General features: G+C 56.1%; 1 protein-coding gene across 6 annotated transcripts in view; it reads left to right on the top strand.

Annotated features, from left to right (window-relative positions):
* The first annotated feature begins 6,597 nt into the window (after positions 1-6,597).
* TNRC6A (trinucleotide repeat containing adaptor 6A) overlaps positions 6,598-17,257 on the top strand; it is a 107,085-nt gene continuing 96,425 nt past the window's right edge. For 4 of the 6 annotated variants that reach the window (XM_074598908.1, XM_074598909.1, XM_074598911.1 and 1 more), the window contains exons 1-2: positions 7,349-7,481; positions 8,001-8,158. In XM_074598908.1, the coding sequence (XP_074455009.1) occupies positions 7,349-7,481; positions 8,001-8,158 (291 nt within the window). Of the gene's footprint in view, positions 6,613-7,348; positions 7,482-8,000; positions 8,159-16,113; positions 16,260-17,257 lie in introns of those variants that run through there. The other 2 variants (XM_074598922.1, XM_074598918.1) reach the window with 2 other exon arrangements.

Genomic DNA, 17,257 nt, shown 5'->3' on the forward strand with positions numbered 1-17,257 from the left:
AAAAGTGCCATTGTTTATAGGTACTGTTAGTGGGGAGTTTAACAGTACAGAACTAGTAAAATAATAATTCCTCTTGCTTTTCAGTGCGGGTGAATATCATATTTTAAATATTGGGTTAGAGATGGAGCGTCCTGTACTGGTGATGGTTAAAACGAACAAATCATAATTAGCACTGGATTTCCCTGCCAGTAGTTTGTACCTTTTCATGTCAAGGCATTCTTGGTGGATTTCAGGTGTTTTCTGCACAAGGTAAAGGAGGATTTCCAATTAAACCGCTCACATTTTTACTTCCGAGAATCAAAAAGCACATGCCTGTCTGTAGTAGTTGTTAAATGTGCGCGTCCAGCGTTTCCTGCGTGTGGTGCAGGGAACTCGCGTCACCAATGTAAGCGCCAGGCGTACGGGAACGTGAAGCAGCCCCAGGCTCTGCCTTTGCGCAGTCTGTGCTCCTGCTGATGGGGCCCGGGAAAAACTGAATTTATCTTGCACCGTTCTCTGGGAGCGCGCTTTGGCCTAATGAAACACAGAAAACATGGGGCTCGGTGGAGTGGGATTCTTACTTGGGCTGGAATGTGTTAAGCATGCTTTATTATCAAGGTTCAGAATAATTAGAAAACTTGCATAGAAGTAAAATTTTGGAAGTTTCTGCGTGGAATAGCTCTATAAAAACAGGCAAAATTGTGTATTTTTATATAACCTTGTGCTGAAGAAGCTGCAGCCAGTGCTTGTCTTAATGCTCAGTTAAATTCTCCTGTTTTCAGAGCGTTATAGCAGCATTACTGATGATTTTTCAGTCTCCTGTGAATTTAGTTTACTCTGCAACGTGGAGTTTCTTACAATTACTTTTTGCCAAGTGTTTTGAGCTGAAGACACCTGGAATGCAGTTACGTGCAGGCTTGAGTAGGTGGTTGTTACTTACGGTCACGTTTAGAAGTCTGACTGAACTTCGGAGGTTTCGATGCGCAGTAGAGAGAAGGGATGGATCCCAACGGGGCGCTCTGGGGGAGGGACAATGCTCCTGGAAGGCTTTTGGCTTCAGGTGGCGGATGGAGTGCGGGTCGTTTTAGCCACAGCGAAGGCAGGCTCGCCTGCAGGGCCAAACAAGCTTCGAGTAAGAAAGAGGTGTTGGCTCAGTGACTAAATTTAGTATGTTCCTTCTGGGACGATACCGCTTGGTCACCTGCTAAAGGTAAAAGCGTGGTCCGTTCCACGGAAATGATCACGGATCCCAATGTCTGTCCTCAGAAAACCCTCGGAGCACCGTAGCTCAGCTCCCATCTTCAGCTGCGGCTGCGTGGTCTGGACAGACTGTGAGGCAGCAGCTCTTCAGCTGGGAAAGCTCAGGCAGGAAAAGAAGGCGCTTGGGAAATCCAAGTGTAAATGACGAAACAGAAACTACCCCAAGGTGGGCGACGGAGTCGCGGGTGATTGTCCGCAGCTCTGACAGAAAGGAGCGGTGTGGGAAAGAAGGCAAGGGCATGAGGCGCAGGGTGATGGGTAGAGAGGAAATTCAGGAACCTAGGACACAACAAGAATTTTAGTTAGAATCCCTAATCGTCGTTTTGCGTTTTAAAAGTAAAGGCCGGGAAGGAAAAGCTTTTCCCTGTTGTTTAATGAGAGAGAAGAAGTAGCGGTTGAAACAGCAAATAACGCTTTTGCTTAGTCTTCACCAGCAAAGGTTGATTGTAACCGGCTTTAGGGCAGTTCACCTCGCTAATATATGAGGATCATGGGCTAAAGAAAGGAGTACATCAGACAACGTTCAGAGAAGACTTCTGCTTGAATAGTAAGAGTACTTACTAGCTGAAGCACTTTTAAAGTGAGGGATGACATTACATCTCGGACAACCGAAGAGCAAACCTTGTACCTGCCTTCAAAGGAGAAAAGAATGTATTTACGTATTTGTTGCAATATCAATCGAAATTTGGCTGAATATTTTGTAGTGTATAAACACACAGGAGGTAATAGGGTGAAGAATGTCTTGAAGAACAAGAGTTGGACCCAGCCCTGTCTCCCCCAACTCTGGGTGTGAGAGCGCGGGGCGGGACGCCAGCTGTGCTGCAGGTGAGAACATCTGGCTGCGGGGCTGCAGGTGAGAACATCTGGCTGCGGGGCCATGGGCCAGGTGCGTGGTGACCCCTCTGTGAACGTTCCCTGGGCTCCTCACCAAACGGAGGTGCAGCACACCAGGGAAGGTGGTGATGGTGCCTTGGAATGGTTGGGCTTGGCCAGGCTGTTGGGGGTCTGGAGTCTGTGCCCTCAGCCTGAAGCTTCAGACCTGGATGGCTCCCCACGCCTCGAGGAACAAGCCGGAGCAGAGAGCAGGAGTGGGAGCACCCGAGAGGCCGTGACACTGTGTGGGGCAGGGGCGAACATGGGCTTTGACACAGAAGCGTTGAGCCTGAGGCGCAGGAAGGGAAGCTGAGGGTAGCCATCGTTCCTGATCATCGGTAGGGATGGCCAAGGGCTGGGCTGGATTCCACTGGCAGTTGCAGACCCTCCTGCGCCGAGCAGAAGGCAGGCGCCCACCAGGAGGGCTGGGAGCTCAACTGGGAGCACTGGGAGAGGGGCATTGTGCGAGCTCAATTCTTGGCAGCTTCTGCCAACTGCTTTTTCTGATACAAAATGGAGTTTGTAGGTGATTGTGGAGAAGGTGGTGGGTTTTTCCACTGTTCACGTGGGTTGTATTGTCTGATGGGAAACAGCCGAACAGTGGGTTAGGGGAGATGCTGTAGGAAGCATGAGGGTTCCTTCCTTACAGGTGGTGGAGACAAACGTGTTGGGCATCTGATCTGCCTCAGAGCAAAGAACAAAACGGGTAATTTGTGTCTCTGGTAGCATCACTGAAAAAGAAATGGTAATGTGCAAAATCCCAAATCGCCACGGTTAGCAAGGAGGTCTAACGGAGGGGTTCCCCCATCCTCGCGGTGCAGTGTGACAGCGCAGAAGAACGCTGCGCTTTGCTGTCCCTCCTCGGTTCCGTGTCAGCTGCGGAGGCAAACCCGGACACAGAGGTAGGTTACAAAGAGGGTCTGACTCCATAAAGGCTTGATGTTTGCTCTGGGTGAGCAGCATCTGGCTGCCGGGGGTTTGATGTACCCCGCAGTCCCCTGTGGCACGTCACCACACGGGTTGGCCACCAGAGCTGAAGGTGCTGTTGTGTATTCGTCAGTATCTTCTAGGCTTTGGTAAGGCTTCTAGGCTTTCTTATCAACACTTACAAATACTTAAAGGGTGGGTGTCAGGGGGATGGGGCCAGGCTCTTTTCAGTGGTGCCCAGCGACAGGACAAGGGGTAACGGGCACAAACTTGATCATAGGAAGTTCCACCTAAACATGAGGAGGAACTTCTCTCCTTTGAGGGTGGCAGAGCCCTGGCACAGGCTGCCCAGAGAGGTGGTGGAGTCTCCGTCTCTGGAGACATTCCAAACCCGCCTGGACGTGTTCCTGTGCCACCTGCTCTGGGTGACCCTGCTCTGGCAGGGGTTGGACTAGATGATCTCCAGAGGTCCCTTCCAACCCTATGATTCTATGAAACAGCAAAAGCAGCGCATACCTGTCCAGTCCGCGTGATGATCTTCACCCTGCGGGGGTCAGACATGCGGCTAACCCCGCTCATCATCTACATCATCATACTGGGGTTTGTGGAAGGAGGGAAATAGAGATTAATTTCTGCATGCAGCCTGCTGGCTTCCGAGACCGTAGTGTTTTGTTACTGAACTTTAAGTTCCTTTTTAAGTTTGTTACTCAACTTTTTTTTCAAATTCCTTCTGCCGAAGTGCCAGGCAGAAGCACAGATTTTAAAGAAACGGTTGCCAAATTGTTTCTTGTATTCTTGCCGAGCCGGCGGAGGGGCTCGCTTTTTAGAGGCTGGGATTTATATTGAAATGGGATCAACTGAGATTTGCTTTTCCCATTGTTACCCTGGAACTGGGTTCCACAGGAAGAATTTTCATGTAAAATAATGATATTGAGAGCTTAGCCAGCCCCTCGGCATGACTCCTGCATGAAGGCAGTCGCCACCAAGCCCTTCTATCCGCAAAGCCATCCGGAGCGGGATGTGGGGCTGGCCGTGGGGCAGCTCTGGGGCACAGCGGCTCGTGAGCAGGGTGGCCAGCGCAGCCGGCTGGGGATGAGGGCCAGCGATTGCACCCCGGGTGGCTGGTGAGGAGGGGACCTGGCAGGGAAGGTCACCTCCTGGTGGGCGCCAGCCCGTGGCAGGGGGGAGGCAGCTGCTGCCCCCGGGTTCGGTTAACGGGTCAGGAAGAGAAAGCAAAGGCAGCCCAAGGTTGAAGGAGGCAACACCTCTGAATGAGACTAATTAAAAGGAAGAGCTAATCAAGGCCTGGAGCTTTCAGGAGTCCCGCTGGGCTGGGGGATGCCGGGTGAGCTGGTGGGGGAGCGCGCCTTTCGGGGGAAGGAGGCTCCCTAATTAAAAAGGGAGAGCCGCGCTCAGCGGTGGGGGTGGTGGAAGCTATTAGGGCTCTGCCGGCTTTGGGACCGTCACCCTCCCGCAGCCGCTCTGCTGCCTGATGGCAGCCAGGGTCCCACCATGGCACGGCTGGGGCAGGGGAGCGGAGCCGGGCTCCTGCCCGGGGTTGATGAGTAATTTACTCCTTCAAGAAACATGCGGTAAAGCTCATGACCGGTTGGAGGACAGATTCATCTGCTCTCCAGCTCCAAGATGATTAATCCAGGGCTTGCACAGGGAAGCTGGGCTCCAGCTGCGGGGGGGTGGCTGTGGGGTGCCAGGGTGCCAGCCCCTGGGAGGTCCGGCTGGGCTGGCAGCAAGGGACGGAGCTGGCATATGGAGATGGGGGATTCTGGGACACAGCTCTTGTCCCAGCCCCATAGGGAGGGCTGGTGGGGATCACAGAATCACAGCATGGCAGGGGTTGGAAGGGACCTCTGGAGATCATCTAGTCCAACCCCTGCCAGAGCAGGGTCACCCAGAGCAGGTGGCACAGGAACGCGTCCAGGCGGGTTTGGAATGTCTCCAGAGACGGAGACTCCACCACCTCCCTGGGCAGCCTGTGCCAGGGCTCTGCCACCCTCAGGGTAAAGAAGTTCCTCCCCATGTTGAGGTGGAACTTCCTACGCTCAAGTTTGTGCCCGTTACCCCTTGTCCTGTCCCCGGGCACCACTGAAAAGAGCCTGGCCCCATCCTCCTGACACCCACCCTTTAAGTATTGATAAGCATTGATGAGATCCCCCCTCAGCCGTCTTTTTTCCAGACTAAAAAGACCCAAATCCCTCAGCCTTTCTTCCTAAGAGAGGTGTTCCAGTCCCCTGGTCATCTTGGTAGCCCTTTGCTGCACCCCCTCCAGCAGTTCCCTGTCCTTCTTGAACCGGGGAGCCCAGAACTGGACACAGATGTGGCAGCCCTGACCCCCCCCCAGCCCCAGCTTGTTTCTGGGGATGAGGCTGGGGTGCATTTGGGTAATTTTAGGGCTTTTTTTTTTTTCCATTCCCGGGAAAACTTAGCCCTATTTTCAGCTGAGTAATTGCATTGCCTGAGAGATCCATGGGTTTGTAGGATTCCTCTGTGGAGGTAACAACAGAAATCTCCGCGGCTCTGTGAAGGCTGCCCGAATTTGCCTGGGCAGAGTCAGCTCCTGAAATGCTTCTGCTGCTAGACTGAGTGTGTAAGAGCCTTATTTTTTTTTGGTAGGTCTTGCTTTGCAAGTGATTAAGTTAGGATTTTTGTTGCAATTTCCGTTTCTATTGGAATCTAAGCCAGTACTTTAAATTGTTTTTACCGACCTGGACAAAATATTGCCGAGCTAGGTTTTAATTTTATTTTTTTTTTATGCCATTTTCAGCAACAAAGTCGATTAAATCTTTGGTGATAATGTCAGAGAATCAAACACATGAAAACCAGGAGGAGCAGCTCAGCCGTTCCCATTCCCACGCTGCCCTGAGAGGGGCAGGGATCTAACGCGCGTTAGCCTGTAACTTCAGACAGGACATGGTCTTCACTTCCCATTACGAATTTCCCATCTCATTTTCTGTTTTCCGTATCTCTTCCCACTGTCCAGACCATCCTCCCCCCACAACCCCCCCATCGGTGTGCTCGAATTATTTGTAAAACTAATCCGATAGGAAATATTTTATGAAGATAATGCCTCTTCCTCATCTCTGTGTATTTTCTGCCGCAGCTGTGGTCCTTGCAGACGGGCTGCTGTCTCTGCAATGGGCTCTTGCACCTGAAACGTGCGCTCATTTTCTTCTGTTCCTCTCTAGCTGAAACATACATCACACGTGAGGGCAGAATAAAATAACACAGCAGTCGTCATGTCTTCTGAAACACATTTCATGTTTTAAATGTCTGCGGATGGATTTCTCTCTCTCTCTCCGGATGCCAAAGAGGGGAAGCCGTGGGCTCCTCCTTATCCGTCACTCCTTAGTTTGTGACACCGCTCGCGTTGAATACATTAATTACAGTTATTTAAAGCACTGGGAGGTTGTCTGCTTTAAGCATTCCAACCTCTGTGCTTTTTTTGCTGAGCTAAAGCTGTCGGTGACGTTGTTTCGGCGTCTGTTGAGCGCGATGCCGGCGCGCATCGGGGCGGCACGGCGAGCTGACGTGCGGCTGTTTTCTTAAAGACAGCAGGTAGGGTAGTTTGCTTGGGCGTAATGTCTTTCATTTAGCCTCCCTAATGTATAATCTTGGAGTCAATTTCAATTAAAAGTGAAATGTTTTGATGATTCCCAGCCTTATTTTAATTCCCCTCTGCGTAGAATCGGCTGTAAGTTGATAAAGCATAAAATTAGGCACTGGGAAGCCAGCGCAGGCGCTTCTCACTGCCTTGCCTGGGGGGGGAGCAGTTTATAAATGTAACGGTTTATAAAATAACAGGCTTGGGTTTGTCCAAAAAGTCTACCTGGTTCGGCTTTTTTTGCTAAGTGTTGGGTGGCTCTCCATGTATCTACCATTACACAAGTTACACCGCGTTTCTCACGGTGTTCAATCCCGTTGGCTCTTCCCTAGTGCGGAACCAAACCCGGACAAACCGGGGAACGAGACAACGGCACCGACCCAGCCGATCGCCTCCGTCGGGCACCGGCACCCCCTTCCCAGCGGCGGGGGCCGGAGAGGCACACTGGGATGCTGGGGGATGCTGAGCCTCCCCCAGGGCTGCCGGCCGCTCCAGGTGGGTCGGTTGTTCCCATCCAGCCGCAGCTCCCAGTCCCCTCCAGCCCGGCACCGGCTCCCAGGGTCAGCCTGGTCATCTCGGGGAGACTTTCCTGCAGTGCCGGAGCGTCTTCGTATCCCATCAGCGCAGTGTTTCTTTGCAGGAAACGTGTTTTCCCATTCCTGGTCTGAGTTACATCGTCTTTTTACCCAGATGCTGTGTGCCGACACCTTCCATCCGCCCCGACGGCTCCCTGCTCCTGCTGGCGAGCATCTCCCTGCCTGGTGTGTCACGAGGGTGCGGGATGCGAGTGCCTCCGCTCACTCTGCCACCCACCGGCTCCCAGGTAAGAGCTTGTGGGCTCAGGGCACCGACTCGGGCTCGGCATTTCGCAGGTGGGCTCACACAGCTTTCTTCCTCCTGGGCTCGGTGCGTGCACCGCGTGAGCCGGCAGTGCCTGGCCCGTACTGCCGTCACCGTGGGACGTGCGGTGCCAGCAGTGCAGGTGCCAGGTGACCCGCGGTGCCCTCAAAGATGGTCCCAGCTCTGCGGCGTGTGGGGCACGGCGTCTTCCCAGACCCATCGCAGCTCTATTCGTCGTCTGTGAAACAGCAAAGTAACAGCCCGTTGGGTTGTGCCAGGCTCCTCTGGGCAGGGGAGATCTCGGGAGGGTTTTGGAGGAGGATGATGATGATGAAGACGCTGTGTGGAGGACTGGGTGCCCGGCAGGACTCTGGGGCTTTGCCTGCGTTTGCTGGCCCCCAGGGGACGCTTGGCATCGGTGCTGCCCCGGCTCGGCAGTGACGGCACGGGGGGGGGGTGCATGTGCTGGCTGCCGAGCCCCTGACCCCGTTTCCCTCCCCAGGCAGCGAGGGCTTCGCTCACAAACTCAAAGTCCTAATCCAGCGGCAGGCTGCCGGCAGAGCCCGCCCCGGCGGGTCGGCCACGCGTCCTCTCCTCCTCCTCCTCCTCCTCCAGTGGAAATGCCTCGGCGAGGTCCATCAACACCCGCTCCTTCAAGAGGTAAACGAGAGTTGAATAATTAGCAACGATGCGTTCGGTGGTGAAATTCCTCGGCTTTAATTTAGATCAGCTCCGCTGTCGTGTGTCCCATCCAGCCGGGCTGGCGGCGGGAGGCAGCTCCGGCCGGGCACCGTCCCACCCTCTCACCCTCCACGGGACGGGGCAGGAGGAGGCTTTTGCTGGAGGTTTTTCCATCCACGTTCCGTGTGTGTGTGTGTGTGTGTGTATGTGTGTGTGTGCGTGCATGCAGACACCCAGGCTTTTGTCACCCTTTTGTGTGCGAAACGGTTGTTTTAGTAGCAACGCGCAAGGGCCCCTTGCCAAGTCTGCCTAATTAAGATTAAGCATATGCAGATTCGCCTTGTTTTCAGCTAATGACAGCTGCAAACAATTATTTGTCATGCTGGCTGACTGTTGATTGGTAAAGGCGAGGCCAGGAGAGGATTGTATAGCCTGCCTTTGTATGGCGGCGCTGCCGGCCATGGCCGTGGGTGCCAGCGGTGTTTGCCCACCCGGGGTCCCGGTTGCCACTCAGGGCTCAGCCCGTGCCCTCGGTGGTCCCCGGCTGCGCGAGGTGGCGGGCTCTGGCATCGCCCCCACAGCAATTCGGGTCGGGGTCTGCGGGAGGGTGGGATTTTTTTTGTTTTCTTTTCTTTTCAGCGTTGCCACCAGCACAGACACACGGTGGTGTTTTCACAGGGGAATAAATAAAGGTGTCTGCAAACGTAGCTGAGGTCTGTAGCTGCCGCGCCAGCAGCCCTCAGCGATGCTCTGCAAGCTGGGAACCAAAGCAGAGACTAAATGAGGCTTTCTGCCCGTGATCCTGCTCCGAGCGCTGCTCGGGAGCCACCTTGGCGTCTCTCCAAAAAGCCCGGGCTTTTTAAGGATATTCTCAACAAGAGCTTGATTTAGTATAGTTCTTTAAATTATTATTACCGTTATTATGCCGACGAAAGGAGAGCACTTTTTTGACAAAAGGATACCTAAGCGAATTAAATGCGCGGTGTCGCAGACGAGAACGCTCCGCGTTGTTTTAAGGACAGCACAGAAATGAGGACGTGGTGGAAAAATAGTCACCGCAGCGGTACAATCACGTTCTGTTTGACACACATCCTGCTGGCTGGTGCGCGCCTCGTGGATGCGCACGCTCTCGCAGCGTCCCCTGCCCTGCAGCCCCCGGCCCGGCGGAGGTGGACACACACAGGTCCATCTTCAGATGCTTTTGGGTTCCTCCCTGCCTGTTTTGGCCGATTCATGTAAATCTCTCCCAGCTGGTTCTAACCCAGGGACCCCTCCGGCCCCGGGGAGGGGGTGGCCAGGGCAGCTCCTGCTCTGCCCCATGGATGTGGGGTAGCCTGAAAGCTGGGTGCCAGGGGTGGGCTGTGCCCCCAGAGCTGCTTCTCTGATGGCTATGTTCAGGCTGCTGGTGGTGAGAGCTCGTGTCCTCCACCCTGAGGGCCAGGAGCAAACTGTGCTTGGAAGCTGAGAGGGGCTGAGATGCAGCAGTCCTGTGGTGGGGAGAAGGCAGAGGCACCCCCATCCCATCCCATCCCGTCCCATCCCATCCCGTCCCATCTGCAGACAGACCCTCCGGCCACTCGCCCTCCTGCACCCCATGCCCAGCCCTGGTGTTTGGTGGCCGCTGGCCACATCCCCAGCACTCCAGCTCCGAAACGAGCCCGTGCTCCTCCTGCCAGGAGCTGAGTCAGACGCTTCTGAGAATATTTTTGAGCGCTCCTGATTTTAATTGGGTTTACTTAATTATTATTTATTTTGAGTGAAGGAACTGTTGTATTTAAATAACACTGTTTTTGCCAAAACGCTGTCACGGAGAAGCTGCTTTCCCTTTAGGAGCCCTCAAACATGGGCTTCTCTCCAAGCCCCTCGGCTCGGCGGCACGTGGAGCATCATCATGGCTTGTGCTCCTGCTCTTTCCCCGGCCAGCAGCGTGGCTCTGTGCTAAGGGACGGCTCTCCCGGCCCCACGGGGGCAATTGGGAGCTCTGTGACTCTTCCAGATGGATATCTAGTGTTTCTTCTTGGAGCCCAGCAGGGCTGAAGGTCTCGGCTGTGGAGGTCCTGCGGCCAGTCAGACCCCGGTGTGCCATGTGGAGTTTGTGAGGCAAAGGGAGAACAGATCCAAAGGGCATCTCCAAACGCGGGAAGGGTAAATGGCTGAACTCAGAGGACTGGTGGGAAGAAAGATGAACCTCAAGGGATGGAAAGCAGCCCGTAATTATAGAAAGCAACAATAACCAGCACTCGTGCTGAATTATAAGTAGACATGTTCTCATTTCAAATCATAGTGTGGGGTTGGTTTTCATTCCCTTTTTTTTCCCCTGTTTGTCTTTTTTTTTTTTTTTTTCCTTTCTTAAAATCACAGTTAAACAGCACCCAAATTGTCCTTGGAGCTGGAAATACCATCCCTTGACAACTGCGACAATCCACCTACCACTAATGTTTTGCCACGTCGCGGTTCGGGACAGAGCCCGGCAGGTGATGCTCATAGGGATGCAGGTCCAGCATCCAGCTGGGCTGGGCGAGCAGAGTCTCCCAGGCTTCGGGAATTCCTCGCTGTGCCAGGGGCAGGGCAGCAGGACGGTCCCGGACAGACAGCATGAAATCCTGCCCCCGCTCGATTCAGCATCCGAACTCCTGTTGACTAGACAGGGGCCAGGGTTACGTTTGGGATCCTTCTTTGACAACGGGGCCCTTTTCGCACGTCAGCTCCTGTCCCCCGAGGACCGTGAGGTCCCAGGCAGCTCGGGAAGGCTGAAGGGAAGGAGCGGGTAGGAAGGTACTGGGAATCTCAGAGGACTGAGCCCAGCAGCCCTGCATTAGGTTGGCGAAACAGCCTTTCTTTTAAAAGCTATAAAGAAAAGTAGAGCCTGGTGTAAGCGTGTGTTTGCAGCGAAGCTGTGCTTTCCTCCCTGGCCGGGATTGCTCTGCAGTGTGGGATACGCTGAAGCTCTGATGTATGTTTTGATGTTGTCTAATGAGCGTCTTGTATGCTTCTGCTATCGCTGCCTGGCGTATTGGAAGGAGATCTGTAGCTATTACACGCAGGAGATAGGAAAAACCGCCCTTTTGTATGTGACTGTTTTCCGATTTGAGCTGCTGAATATTCAACAAAAATCATTTGTGACCTATATTCAGCGTAATTGCTGTTATTGCAGGGTAGGCAGCGGAAATGTCAGGGCGAGTACCACGGAATGCGGTTCTTGTCTCCGCATCACGTTGTGCGAGAGGTAATTGGGAAGGGGAGAGGGGGGCGACAGCGGCGCAGCAGCCTCCAGCCGCTTTGCCAGCACCTCCCTGCTCCTGAATTTCACCACGGGGAACTCTTGCTTCCCAAAATCTTGACGTTAAAGAGCGTGTGGCTCTAAAGAAAACACGAGGAGAATCTAAGTCGAAGAGGAGGTGCGTCCCCCCCGTGATGCTCGCTGCGTGGAGGACCCCAGCGCCTGGGGGCTGCCTCGCCGGGACCTGCCCTGCAGCCGGGGCTGCCCTGGGGATGGAGCGGGGGGGGTCTTGTGTTCCCCCCAAGATGCATCTCAGGCTGCGGTGCTGGTGCCGGGGAGCCCGATTTGCTCGGCTCAGCTGGTTTTGTGTAGGAAGGGGGTGGCCTGAAGTGCTCTCTGGCAAAAAGCGCTGCCCCTTGCAGCCCCCCCGGGCTCGGGGCTGCGGGGGCGACGGTGCCTGTCCCCCGGCTCCGCAGGGTTCAGGCTTTCCCAGCATGGCAGAGACTCACCCTGGTGAAAACACCGTCCCTTCCAGCATGTGTGAATGATTTTTTCGCACCCAGTAACGCTACTTCTCTATCACTTGGTCTCCTTATTTGGTATTTCTTTAATAATTAGTGGCAGATTTTGTACTTATGTTTGCAATTATCTAAATGCCTCTGGGACATGTTCTGCCAGATAATTGAATCTCCTTGGTATGTGACTGCACAGATATTGTTAGTGAGCGCAGGCTGGAGCCGAAGAATGTTTTGCTGGCTTTTGGTGTCACGTTAAGACAAATTAGGCTTTTTCATTTTTAGAAAACTAACAGAAACAAAGCATTTTGCTTTGCTGTCCTCAGCAAAAGCTTTGCTAGAAGCTCTACTGGAGAGGGAAATACGTTATTATCAGTAATGAACTGGATGTACAGTTTAATTGCATGCAGTGGTTCTTTGCTGGGCTTCAGCAAATTCTCCAAGTGCCCAATTCGCAGCCGCAGCGACTAACGGAGCGCGAGGTGCAGGCAGGGCGGGGGGGAGCGGGTCCTGCGTTGGGAAGGCGGTGGAGCGGGAAAGCAGGCTCTCCGGATGGACAGCCGGACGTCTGCGTGCAGCCAGGCTGGCGGGGGCAGGAGGGGAGGGTCCCTGCGCCTGGCACCCCCGAGCTGGTGCTGCCCGGTCCCCCGGCAGCTCCCAGGTCCAGGCAGGATGCGTGTCCCCATCCCTCGAGCGTGCTCTTCGCATCTCACTTCTGTCTTATCACGTAACATCGGGATTTAAGGTGCCAAGCAAGGGAGAGGAAACTTCCCACCTCAAGTGCCATTCCTGAGAGTAACCGTGGAACTGTTTGGCTTCTAAACCCTTCTAATTGAGGGGGATACGGTGAAATCCCTCCTGTCAGCATCGCTATGTCTTGTAGAGCCTGGGTAGGCAGGGGATACAGAGGCTCGGCTGGATGCCCTGTGCTCGGCCGCAGCCAGGTGTGATCTGAGCCTGTCCTCAGCCCGAGCTGCTGCGAGCAGAGGTGACTTCCCGCAGCACAGAGCGCCCCTAAATTCTTTTTGGTCAGAAAAATGTTTTTCCAGGTCAAAGCTGTGCTGTTACTGGCCGATGAGCGACCGAGATGAGCCTTTGGGGTGTTGCTGCTGCCTTTCCCCCTCGCCCCGAGGCAAGGGGGGGGTCTGTGTGCCCGAGGCGGGGGCAGCTCCGCACCCCTGCGAGCTCCTCCAGCTGCTCGGCTGGCGGCAGAGCCACTGGGGGGAGGAGAGTCCCGCCGCGCTCCAGCCGAGTGTGCTTGTGTTGCGTTTCGGTGTAGGGAACGGAGGAGTTGTCAAAGCATGCCCAGGAAAATGCAACCGGGGATCTCGGGAGCGGAAAGGAACAGGTAAGAGGTGCCATCCCGCAGCTCTGCCTCCACCAAAACCCTTGGAACCGAGGGGGAAGGAATGGTCCCGGGGGAGCGCAGGTCTCCTGGGGAGCAGCTCCCCGAGAGCTGAGCCCGCCGACCACGGCGAGTGCAGCAGGAGGAACTAGAGAAAAAAAAGACCATGGTTCCCTTCACGCGTTCAACTTTGGCTTTATCTGACGTTTTCCCCTTCCAGCTCGTTCCCACTGCAAAAAGCAAGAGGGCCCTTTTCGTAAAGGCTTGTCCAGGCAGGGATTTCTCACACCCCCGACAGAGCCAGGTCCCCGTCGCACAGATTTGTGCAGGGCCAGGACAAGGGGCACCAGGCAATGGGCAGCATCCTCCCGGCCGACAGCTCCTCCGCCCGCTCGCCCTGGTGTTGGACCAGTTTCTAGGTCTCGTGTGTGGGATGCTGAGGGAGGAAAGGACTTCTTCGGTGAGGGACGGCACAGGGCTTCTTTGGTTGCAATTTGTTCGAAGTCTGGTTTTAAAGTTGATGTCAGTCTCGCACAAAGGCGGTCGGGGCAGATGTCAGCTGTGAAGAAGAACGATTTCGGGTTTGGGTGCACTTGGCTCGGGTGTCGCAGGGGCTGAGATCGCTCCTGCAGGCACCCCCGTGCCAGACCCCCGTGCTGCTTTGGTCCCTGGATGAAGGCAGCCGGACTCGTGGCTCCGGGGAGGTTCTGTGTGGAGGATGTCGTCTGCTCCCAGGGAGGGCCCAAATTCGTAACCAAAAAGAGAAACTGATATGAATCAACCCATAAAAATGAACGAATATGTTAAAAGGACAAGCTGGGTCTGTCTCAGCAATAACTCAGCACTGCAGACATTCAACCAACCTGCTCTGAATAATGGCTCTTCTGGAGCCTGAAGTAGCTTTAGGGTTGCCAGGACTATTCCTTATCTTACATTGCTTTTTCCCCCCGCCCCCCAAAATATTGAATTTTCTCCTTCTTCAAATATGGATGCAATTTGCCTCATGGCGCACCACTCTCCCTCGCAGTGCTGTGCTGGGCAGCCCCGCAGAGCGAGCGGGTGCTGCTGGGTTCCCGCTACGCCCGTGGCCACCCCTCGCACCGCGGGGATGCTGAGCACCTGCATCGGCCGCCGAGCGGGTCAGGCCTTTTCTCCTCTGGGCTCCCCACTTAGTGGGCTGCAGTTCCCCGGTAGATGCAAACGGTGACCGAGGGTTGGCCCAGGAGAGGTTGAAAGTGTGATTTGCCGTGAAGCTTCGTTAGCAGACGGCTGATCTGGGGTGGTTCGTCCCATTGCACAGGAGAAGGCGTGGGATGACCCCATGGCTGGTCTTGGTCCCAGCTCTCACCGTTGGCTGCTCTGCTTTGCCCCGCACCCTCCAGCCGGCTGATGGGGATTTGAGTCTGTTCATCAGTTGGTGCTCGGCACCCTCACTGCGGGCAGTGGGAGCGGGCTTTCCTCTGGTGCTTTTCCTCCCCGAAGAGTGGGGAGGGTGCCACAACTGTAAAAATCTCCTACTGAAGTTTCGGTGCCAAACCAAAAAAAAGTAGAGATCTCTGTAAGCAAGAGTTCCCAACACACGGCTGCGCAGCTGCCCGCCTCACCGGTGGCTGCTCCGGCGCCAGAACCCGGGGGGGTTTACGCTCCCTAAATTAGGGAAGATTGCCCTAAATTAGGGAAGACTGCTCTTACCTGGATGTCTCATGGGAGGATGGGAGCAGGATGTCCCTGCAAACCTGCCCTGCCTTGCGCAGCACACAGCTCCCTGCTCCGGCTGCCGCCTGCCCTGTGCGGGTCACAGCCAGCGCTGGGGACACTGGCAGAGCTGCTGGCACTGCCCTTTCCCCCAGGAAAAGCATCGGTGATCCCTCTGCGCTTGAATGGCTTTGCTTCTCGTTCGGGTTCGGTGCTTTGTTTGCTTTTCTTTTAATCTTTCCATGTCTGGGGCACTGGTGGGGACCTGTGCACCGGAGCTGCTTGTTTGTGGCTGTGCCTGCCGGTCACCTGCGGCCGTGGTGGTCTGTGGCAGCAGCAGGACATCTGCCACACGAAGGTGAGGAGGAGCAGGGGATGGGTACCTGCCCTTCAGCTGCTGCCTGAGGCTCGGGGACACCCCCGCAGCCAGGGACAAACCCTCTGGGTGCCCCTTCGCTCCTGCTCTCATCTGGGCAGGTCGGGGCATTTGATTCCCCCATGAGAACACGATGAGTGCATGCATCCCTTAGGTGACTTCCCCTCTCTGGTGGTCCTGTGGCCACTGCCTCAGGGGCAGCCATGGGGAGGGGATGCTCAGGCAGCCCTGTGTGCCCAGGCGGCCTCGCAGGAGAGCTGCAAAACCCCACAGGGCACAGCAACCACCAGCACTGCTGGCACGGAGGCGGAGACGGAGCGCTCCGGGCATCTGTGTCCCATAGCCTTGAGGTGCACCAGTGCTCCGTGTCCTGCTGGCCCCACCGAGACCTGCCCCCTGGCCCATGTGTGGAAGCTGCCCTTGGCAGAGGGTTGCCTGGCACCAGGTTAACAGTGTGCCAGCTCCCCAGCTCCCTGCCGAGCCGTCCCCCCACACACCCCCTGATCCCGCGCTTCGCCCCAGCCACAAAGCAGTTAATATTTGTTGATCGCGGCGGCGTGCTCGGCACTCTGTGAGGCTCTCGGATGCAGCGCGATACTCCCCGGTCTCCAGGGATCTGGTGGCATTTTGCCCAGATGGCATCGGTCTGTGTCTCAAGGACATAACACGGCGCCTACGGCTCTGTGCAGCAGCGCTGGAGTGACAGATGAAGCCGGGGCGCTCCTTCATCTCTGCTGAGAGGGAAGAAAAGCTCCTGAAAATGCCGGGTCTCCAGCCGGCCTCTCCCTTTCGCCTCCACGAATGAGCCGGTACCCGGCAGCCGCCCGGGTTGCTTCGTGCGGGGGCAGCGCCGGCCGAGCACGCGGGGTCCCCTCTCCCTGCGGAGGAGAGGGCGCGCTCGGCTCCTTCTCCTTCCACCGGCACAGCAGGTAGGTGAGATGTCCCCATCGTCCCCGCCATCCCTGCCACCGCGTGCCCGCCGTGCCCTGCTCTACTGCCCGCCGCATCCCTGCCCTGTCCCATGTTCACCCTTTTGGAGCGGCGCTGCCGGTGACCTGCTCGCAGGGTGCAGGCAGGCGTGGGAAGGCGTTGCCGCTCCCCGGGGAGGATGGCCGCAGCCCACCCTGTGTTTTCAGAGCCGGGGGCACCCGTTGATGCCGTGGCTCTGCAGCAAGAGGCCGGGTTGCGGCATGGGATATTGGCAAAGCAGCCGGGTGCGGGGCAGAGGGTGCAGCCAGGGAGGCTGGCGCGGCTGCCCGGGGCTTGGGACGGGGCGAAGGTGTGGGCTGCACAGGAACCCCCTAGTTTGTTTTTGGTGGCATCTGGCATGTCCTGGGCATCCCAGCAGTGCGGGGAGAGGGGATGCAAACCTGCACTGGCGCAGGAGCTCCCGCTCCGTGCACGGCCCAAGCATGGAGGAAGGCCGTGAGCGGCACCCTGGGAACCCTGCTCCGTGGGCTCTGGCTCCCCCCATTCCGACGCACCCCCATGCTGACAGCACCAGAGTTGTGAAATCCTACCCTCCTGGGCCTTCGAGCAACAAGGAGACACTCACGGTGATCTCGGCACGTGGCAGCGCGAGGGATAGCTGGGTGGTTTTGGGGATGACCGGTGAAGCGCTTTGCTGCACTTGTGCCATGCCTATGCCTGGGTGTGGGGGGTTTCATGGCGCACCAGAGGGAGGGAGGGGGTGCACGTCCTTCCCACCCCACACCAGCAGCGTGGCCGTGAGTCCAGCTGTGTCCTTCCGCGGCTGGGTTTTTCTCTGTGCCTTGGCCGGCTGGAGCCAGCGGGGAGAAGAGGACGTGGGGATGGGAGCAGCCCGATCCCAAGCAGGAGCGTGCGGGAATGAGCTGCACTCGGGTGGGAGCCATGGCTACGCGTCACCCTTCCAGTGACAAAGGTGTCACGGGGAGGGACCCACCAT

The sequence above is a fragment of the Larus michahellis genome, chromosome 8 (genome assembly GCF_964199755.1).
Source record: "Larus michahellis chromosome 8, bLarMic1.1, whole genome shotgun sequence".
NCBI classification, from domain to species: domain Eukaryota; kingdom Metazoa; phylum Chordata; class Aves; order Charadriiformes; family Laridae; genus Larus; species Larus michahellis.